Raw genomic sequence first — 9,619 nt, 5'->3', positions numbered from 1 at the left:
CTTTTAGACCTCATTCTGTAGTTTAAAGGAGAATCCACTTCCAAAACAAAGATTCACATATAATGTACTCACCACCTTGCCATCCAAAATGTTCATGTCTTTCTTTCTTCAGTCGTAAAGATATTATGTTTTTTGAGGAAAACATTTCAGCATTTTTCTTCATATAATGGACTGATATGGTGCCCCGATTTTGAACTTCCAAAATGCAGTTAAAATGCAGCTTCAAACGATCCCAAATGCGGTTGTAAATGATCCCATCTGAGAAAGAAGGATCTTATCTATCGAAACGATCAGTTATTTTCATTAAAAAATACAGTTGAAATACTTAAGGGTTTGACAGTTATGTTGAAAAACTCCAATCGTACATGAGAAACATGAGAAAAAAAAAAAAAAAAAAACAGTCCAAGAAGAATAAGACAAGACGAGCGTTTGGCATTAAAAAGTATGATTTGCGGAGCTCATCAAGTGATCTAGAACCACCAACGGAAATGGTCGAGTGCACACGGAAAAACACGACATTCTCTTCACTCTCATAAAAAAAAAACGCGCTCTTTCTCTCGCTTGCATGTGCACGCTCAGAAACAGATCAGCGCATATAACAACGGATGTAATACGTATTTGCATAGCACAGCAGTAGAAAATGTATCAGTCTCACACGTGTCCCGCATTGTCACTCAAAATCACATCTACGTCCCACAACAGCCCTGTTGTCAGGTGGTCACCCTAGGCACCACAACAGTTCATTATAGGATAAAAATGCTTTAAAGATTTCCTCAAAAAACATAATTTCTTCAAGACTGAAGAAAGAAAGACATGAACATCTTGGATAACAAGAGGGTGAGTACATTATATGTGAATCTTTGTTTTGGAAGTGGACTTCTCCTTTAAAGTTTGCTCTCTCTACCAATAAAAAAGCACCAGGGTACAGTATTATTGTTCCAGACGTGATGCTTTATTTTGAACACCAGATGGAGCTTTAAGCAGCGGTTACACATTTTATTATAAAAAAGAAAATTTCGGTTAGATTTAACTACATCATTGTGTGGTAAAAAAATAAAATAAAAATAAATAAATAAATAAAATAAATAAATAATATTAAATATATATATATATTTAATATTATTTATATATTTTATATATATATATATATATATATATATATATATATATATATATTTTTATATATATTTATATATATATATATATATACATATATTTATTTAAACATATATATATATATATATATATATATATATATATATGTTTGCTACCATTGTTCAGATGTGTGGTCTGGTTGCTGATGGGATTGTTGATCACACAGCTGTAGGTGTTTTTATCCTGATATTCCACCTCCAGAGGTAGAGAGAGACTGATGCTGAGATCAGACACACTGATGCTGGACAATAAACTGTTTCCTTTGTACCAGGAGAGAGTCACATGACTCACATTCACCACTGAACACAACAATGAACAATTCTGCTGTGATGATGATGATGATGATGATGATGATGATGATGATGATGATGAACAGTTTGAAGAGTAACTGTTGATGACAGGAACAGGCAGATGGACTGGAAAGCATAAGAGAATAAAAATAAATATAGAAAAGGTATACTAATAAAAAAAATGCTTGGTTTAATATGCTGAGTAAATGAGTGAGTTTGTCATCTCACATACTGAAAACTTAAATCAATGTAAAATCTAAACAGTTGTAGTGAAATAAAACAAGAATATGTGAACATTTAAATAAATGATCTCTACTCACCATTGACAGAAACACTGAATGTTTTTGATGACCGTGTAGCTCCACTTATCTCCAGTTTATAATCTCCAGCATGTTCAGTTGTGATGTTTGTGATGGTCAGAGATCCAGTTTGATTGTTCAGCTTCAGTCTGTCTCTGAATCTCCCATCAGGACCAACAGATGTGGAGATTCCAAGATCTCTCCTAATTTCAGCTATCAGAGACATTTCCACTCCAAATTTCCACAGTATGTCTTCATCTTCATGTATTTCAGTAAGATCAGTGTGTAGAGTGACAGAATCTCCCTCCGTCACTGACACTGACTCACCAAACACACCTGATGAACAAACACATTTTACATAGATTAATGCTTCTGTTGTTTTCCAAAGTCTGAAATCAGCTGTAGATTCTCTAATTTACATGTGCATATATTAATTATTCAGCAGCAGAATCACACACACATACACACACAAAAAGGCCAAAATTTAGAGTGAGTTTCACCACCTAACTTTAAACACAGATGAACAAATCTGAAATTATAATTCATACCTGTAAATCTTTCATCAACATTAATATTGTCCATATTCTGGATTCACCATTATAATTAAATAAAAATCAAAAAAGTTATTATGCCATTTCCTTTCTTTCTCTCTAATGTAAGCAGCTCTTGCAGATAAAAGGACAAAAAATGTGTAAAAAGTCTTTTCTTGAAACTGTTAATCGCTACCATTACAGAGAGACTGTTAGAATCAAATAAACAGAGAAAACATTGAAGCAGCACATACGGATTGCCTGGAAATGTATTCGTAGTGTCAAATAATGTAGAAACACGGCATAAAAAAGATATATAATTAGCGCCAAATTAAGAAGACATTGGGTCCTACAGCTATAACAATCATTAGGGCTGCCTTCATAGTAATGCCAGTGTCTTCTACAACATGAATCATTGTTATTATTATTGTTACACAATTATTTCACAAGTGTCAATTAAAGAACAAACAAACAAGCACAGGTTCCATGTTAATATTAAACATTAAAAATAATATTTTACTTTATATTTATTCATGTCACTTCATTACTTTAAAGAGTGTAGGCTTTTCTGAGCCTAATGCAGATAATAAAAATTGGCATCTACATTCGCTGCAGATTTATGTTATTTTTACGTGATTTAATTTTATTTATTTCCTGGAGATTTCAGTGTAACATTCTGAACAGAGACCTGAATTCAAAGTTAGTAAAATTTATATATATGTATATATAATCAAATCGGTATATATATATTAAATCATAAAAATGTTGTTATACCTTACCAATCTGGCTCCACCAGCACAAACAGAGCAAAACAAAAATGTGAAACATTTTCTTCAGTTGTTTAGTATTTAATAAGACTATACACTAAATTCACTCATTCACTTTATATGAATCCTCCCACACCAGAATTTGACCCTCCTAGTTCACAAACAACATTTGCATATGATATAATGTTATACATCTGGCCCTTATTCAGCTGTTCTTAATAGGTGAAATAATCTTTGTTTGTTTGTTTGTTTGTTTGTTTATTTATTTATTTATTTTTATCATTTAACATACTTTTTAGCTGCCTGACTGAGTCTAGTGTTAAACATTGTTAGTGTTAACACAAAGAATATCGTGTTAATTGTTTCTAATCTGTATTTTATTGTGAAATGGAGCAAAACTCCATAAGTGATTTTAAAACTGCTGTGTATTTATGCAGTTATTCATGTTAGAGAATGGAAAGACCAAAGTACAAAGCAAAAACCATCTGCCATCTCACAGTACCAAATTTATCTTCTGAGTCAAACTGAAAACTGTTGTGTTTTTTTTTTTTTTTTTTCTTAAGGAAACTGTTTGATCTGTCGGTGGACAAACATCTTGTAGGTGAGTGTGTGTATTCACTGATGTTTAGTTTGTAGGTGAAAAGTGTCTTCCTGTTCTGCTACAATGGACCGCTTTGTAAGACACTTTAATTTATGAAAAAAAAAACAAAACAAAAAAAAACAAACACTTTTCACAGGCAGAGAGGGAGACGATAAAAAAAAAAAAGATCATATTTAGATCAGCTTTAGGAGTTTCAGTGTTTCTGTCATTGGTGAATATCACTTCATACACACATCATTCACTGCATTTTCCTTTGAGGAATGTTAAAATACAGTTGAATATTTTTAAAATCAATCCAATAAATTAAACCGTGAGTTTTGTCTCAAAACATAATAATTTTCACATTATGTCACATAAATTTTACAATCACCTATTGCTTTGTGCTGTGGTGCAGTTTTAGTTGCTGATATTCAAAACCCATCTGTTTATAGCACACCCTGTTGGGTAAAAGTAGCACTGTTATTACAGAGGACATTTTCGGCTTTATACACAAAAGCGATGATTTCCTTTATCACGTGTTTGATAATGTGCATGGCTGTGCATGGCTGTGCATTCCATGTTCAATTTTCTGTGCGTTTAAATAAATCCAACAAAGTGATACAAAAAGGTGAAACAACAACAGAGACAAAACATCTTGGCAAAAAAAAAGTAAACAAGTGTGAATCAGGTCCAGTATCAACTATATCATTTTTCAGTATAGATATGGTATTTGATAACCGTTTTTTTATGACATCTGCAAACACAGACTTTGATTTTTGCAAATAAAAAAATAGTCGAAATCAGGAGATGCAAAAAAAGAAAGAAAAAAAAAAGGCTCCAAATTCACTCAGAGTGGATATTCAGACCAACATTTATTAAACCTAAAGGTTTCTATAAAATTATTTAATTTATATTAATTTATATATAATTCCAGGCCTGAAACAAAGTGGTACTGAAAATGATCTAAGTAACAGGAAATGCCTTCCATACTTTTTCCTTTCAAAAAAAAAAAGTTGAAAGTAGTGAGTCACAGGAGCATTTAATTACCATGTTTTGCCTTCAAATAGCAGCACTGTTTTATTATACTGAATAAATTAACACTGTTAGCAGTATTTTATTCCTTGAAACAGTAAACAAAAAACACTGGACATCTGTATGATAAATATTACAACAGTGAATCTCATTACATCAGTGACAACATCAAGAGTACCACAGTCTTCTAACTTTTGCTGAAAAAAAAAAAAAAAAAAAAAAAAAAGATGTTCCATAAAGTTGCAGGATTTTTCCAAATGAGAAAGATTATATTAAAATGAAAGTTAGATTATCTTCTTATGCTGACAGAGACATACTCTACTACTTGATCCTCCTCTTCAGCTTTCTGTAATAAATAAATAAAAGAAATTAGCTGAAATAAATGTATACATTTTATGTTTAATAACAATACTAATATATATATATATATATATATATATATATATATATATATATATATATATATATATATACACATATACATACATACATATATATATATATATACACACACATACATACATACATATATATATATATATATATATATACAGGTCCTTTTCAAAAAATTAGCATATTGTGATAAAGTTCATTATTTTCTGTAATGTACTGATAAACATTAGACTTTCATATATTTTAGATTAATTACACACAACTGAAGTAGTTTCAAGCCTTTTGTTGTTTTAATATTGATGATTTTGGCATACAGCTCATGAAAACCCAAAATTCCTATCTCAAAAAATTAGCATATTTCATCCGACCAATAAAAGAAAAGTGTTTTTAATATAAAAAAAGTCAACCTTCAAATAATTATGTTCAGTTATGCACTCAATACTTGGTCGGGAATCCTTTTGCAGAAATGACTGCTTCAATGCGGCGTGGCATGGAGGCAATCAGCCTGTGGCACTGCTTCGATAGCGGCCTTAAGCTCATCCAGAGTGTTGGGTCTTGCGTTTCTCAACTTTCTCTTCACAATATCCCACAGATTCTCTATGGGGTTCAGGTCAGGAGAGTTGGCAGGCCAATTGAGCACAGTAATACCATGGTCAGTAAACCATTTACCAGTGGTTTTGGCACTGTGAGCAGGTGCCAGGTCGTGCTGAAAAATGAAATCTTCATCTCCATAAAGCTTTTCAGCAGATGGAAGCATGAAGTGCTCCAAAATCTCCTGACAGCTAGCTGCATTGACCGCAGCTGACATGGCACCCAAGACCATCACTGACTGTGGGTACTTGACACTGGACTTCAGGCATTTTGGCATTTCCCTCTCCCCAGTCTTCCTCCAGACTCTGGCACCTTGATTTCCGAATGACATGCAAAATTTGCTTTCATCCGAAAAAAGTCCAGTGCTGCTTCTCTGTAGCCCAGGTCAGGTGCTTCTGCCGCTGTTTCTGGTTCAAAAGTGGCTTGACCTGGGGAATGCGGCCCCTGTAGCCCATTTCCTGCACACGCCTGTACACGGTGGCTCTGGATATTTCTACTCCAGACTCAGTCCACTGCTTCCGCAGGTCCCCCAAGGTCTGGAATCGGTCCTTCTCCACAATCTTCCTCAGGGTCCGGTCACCTCTTCTCGTTGTGCAGCGTTTTCTGCCACACTTTTTCCTTCCCACAGACTTCCCACTGAGGTGCCTTGATACAGCACTCTGGGAACAGCCTATTCGTTCAGAAATTTCTTTCTGTGTCTTACCCTCTTGCATCTTGAGGGTGTCAGTGATGGCCTTCTGGACAGCAGTCAGGTCGGCAGTCTTACCCATGATTGCGGTTTTGAGTAATGAACCAGGCTGGGAGTTTTTAAAAGCCTCAGGAATCTTTTGCAGGTGTTTAGAGTTAATTAGTTGATTCAGATGATTAGGTTAACAGCTCCTTTAGAGAACCTTTTCATGATATGCTAATTTTTTGAGATAGGAATTTTGGGTTTTCATGAGCTGTATGCCAAAATCATCAATATTAAAACAATAAAAGGCTTGAAACTACTTCAGTTGTGTGTAATGAATCTAAAATATATGAAAGTCTAATGTTTATCAGTACATTACAGAAAATAATGAACTTTATCACAATATGCTAATTTTTTGAAAAGGACCTGTATATATATATATATATATATATATACCTTCTTATGCTGACAGAGAAATTTTATTGTCCTCTTCAAATTTATGTAAAAAAATCTAATAAAATAAAAATAAAATAAATAATAAAATTAAAAAAAAAAAAAAAATCAACCAATAGTTTTTGTAGGGAAAAAACAATAGTTGATTATTAAAGTTTGAGATTATTATTAAACTGCACAGGCCTAAATATGGTAAGTTATAACTTTGAGATGAATAGGAAAATTGACAATTTTGTTAATGCCTAAATAACAACAGTTATATAACCAATATTGTATTAATATTAGCGTAAAATCAGGAATTGAAAAAATGAATTTGTGCCAAAATACAGCAGTTTGTTTAGATTGAGTTCCTCTGCTGTTTAACAGTTAGTGAGCCTATTATTACTTTTGCACAATTATATGGTTAGCTGTTTTTATTAAAACACTTTTAGAGCTTTTTATTCATTTGTTATAATATTATAATATCTTACAGTCTTTTACTGTTTTTATTTATTTATTTATTTATTTTTTTTTTTTTGGGTTGCATTACAAATGTTTTTCCAGTACAAACTAATCACTTGATCATTATACAGACAAAAAAAAAAAAAAGAAAAAAAAAGAAACCACACACACACACAACATAAAATAGAAATAAATGATCTTACCGATGTATGTGTGTTTCTTTTGTAGAACATTGGATGATGTAACATAACAGCAAAAGTGATCTTGTCTTCACAAATCTGAACTGTTTGAACAACAGGTATAGATTAAAACTACAAAACTCAACTGATCTTTGTTAATGGACACAATTAAATAAAAATACTTAACACTTAAAAAACAGCTTTAACCATATTGATATAACATTATATATTTTTCACACACTCGCACAAAATGTTTCTACTAGCAGAGCAAAACTAATACAGACAGAATCAGCTTTTGTGTGTGAGACGAGTAAAGAGCTGCTCAGTGTAGATCACTGCAAAAATCAATAACCACACATATTAATCGGGAACTAAATGGTGTTATACATGATATTAAATTATAATTATGGATGTCAACTGATTAAAAAATTCAGAATATTATAATTATGTGTTATAATAATAGCAGTATGAAACACTTGCCTTTTTGATTGATTTTTCTACATTTCCAGCAGATGCAGAAGATCCCAAATCCAGTGAGAACCAGCAGAGATCCAGCAGCAGAGATCAACACTCTTAGATATTCTGGGTCTGTAATAATAATCATTATGTGAATCTGTGAATCTGTCAGTCTGATCTACAATATAAGACAGAGATCAGGTCAGTAAATAAACAAATGTATCAGTGCTGACATACCTGCACATGTCTGACAGAGTTTGCTGATGTCCAGATGTTGAGTCTGGTTAGTAAATGAATTGTTCAGTACACAGTTGTAGGTGTTTTCATCCTGATATTCCACCTTCAGAGGTAGAGAGAGACTGATGCTGAGATCAGACACACTGATGCTGGACAATAAACTGTTTCCTTTGTACCAGGAGAGACTCACATCACTCACATTCACCACTGAACACAACAATGAACAATTCTGCTGTAATGATGATGATGATGATGATGATGATGATGATGAAGAGCATTGTGAAGAGTTACTGCTGATGACAGGAACAGGCAGACGAGCTGAAAACATGAGAGAATAAACAGAAATCTGGGTAAATCTAAACAAATCTTACTTTGATTTCAGTGTGTTGAGTGAGTGTTTCTACAATTTGTCATCTGAAACTCTAAAATTATGAAATATTTTAATATATAAATATAAAGCAAGAATATGTTAAATGCAACAGAAATGATCTCTACTCACCATAAACAGAAACACTGAATGTTTTTGATGTCAATTTTGCTCCACTTATCTGTAGTTGATAGAGTCCAGCATGTTCAGTTGTGATGTTTGTGATGGTCAGAGATCCAGTTTGATTGTCCAGCTTCAGTCTGTCTTTGAATCTCCCATCAGGACCATCAGATGTGGAGAAGATTTGTATCTCTCTGTTGATTTTAGCTATCAGAAGCGGTTTGGCTCCAGATGTCCATATTATGTCTTTGTTTTCACATATTTCATTAAGATCAGTGTTTAGAGTGACTGAATCTCCCTCCATCACTGACACTGATTCACCAAATGCACCTGATGAACAAACAGATTTGACACAGAATAATGGCTCTGTTGGCTTATAAAGTCTGAAATTAGCTGTAGATTTGATTGTTTACAAGTAAACTTAAGAACATCCAGAACAGCAGCAGAAATGCAAAACAATAAACTGAGATATCTAAACAGTCAGATGTGTGAGAGCCGAACATTTAGGATGATTTACACCACAGATTAAAAAAAAAAAACTTTAAAACTTTAAAACTTTCATCTACATTAATATTGTCCATCATGATGGATTTGCCATTTTTATTTAAAAACTATAATGCTAATATTCCATTATTATTAATTATTAATTATTATTATTATTATTATTATTATTATTATTATTATTATTATTATACTTTTAGAAATGTCTATTTTAAACAAGCACATAACCCAATATATAGGAATACAATGGAAATTCTTAATAAATATTCCAGGCTATTTAATACATTAAATAAATACATACATAAATGCATTACCCCAGATACTGTATATAATACAACAACATTTGCAGTCATGCGACTTCCTTAAGGTTTTACTTTAAAGTAATAGAGCAACAGGCTTAAATTTAATCAATCTTAATGTAAAGTAAATCCAGGATCAAAATAATGTTTTACATGTAAGTCTTCTTATTTTTAAACAAAGTTTGGTGCAACAGAATGATTAGTTACATGATGATTTAATCTAGATTTAAGATCAATCCTTATCATGTAAGCAATGGAC

At 32.4% G+C, this 9,619-nt stretch overlaps 1 protein-coding gene across 1 annotated transcript; it reads right to left on the bottom strand.

The window, feature by feature from the left end:
• Positions 1-718: 718 nt before the first annotated feature.
• Positions 719-8,864, bottom strand: LOC127153452 (SLAM family member 5). Its single transcript, XM_051094505.1, has 5 exons — positions 8,573-8,864; positions 7,628-7,636; positions 1,766-2,080; positions 1,272-1,571; positions 719-723 (listed from the first exon to the last, which is right to left on the bottom strand). The coding sequence occupies exons 1-5, from the start codon at positions 8,862-8,864 to the stop codon at positions 719-721; spliced, it is 921 nt and encodes a 306-aa protein (XP_050950462.1).
• Positions 8,865-9,619: the final 755 nt, after the last annotated feature.

The sequence above is a fragment of the Labeo rohita genome, chromosome 22 (assembly GCF_022985175.1).
Source record: "Labeo rohita strain BAU-BD-2019 chromosome 22, IGBB_LRoh.1.0, whole genome shotgun sequence".
In the NCBI taxonomy this organism is placed as follows: Eukaryota; Metazoa; Chordata; class Actinopteri; order Cypriniformes; family Cyprinidae; genus Labeo; species Labeo rohita.
This window is presented reverse-complemented; position numbering and strand designations above follow the sequence as displayed.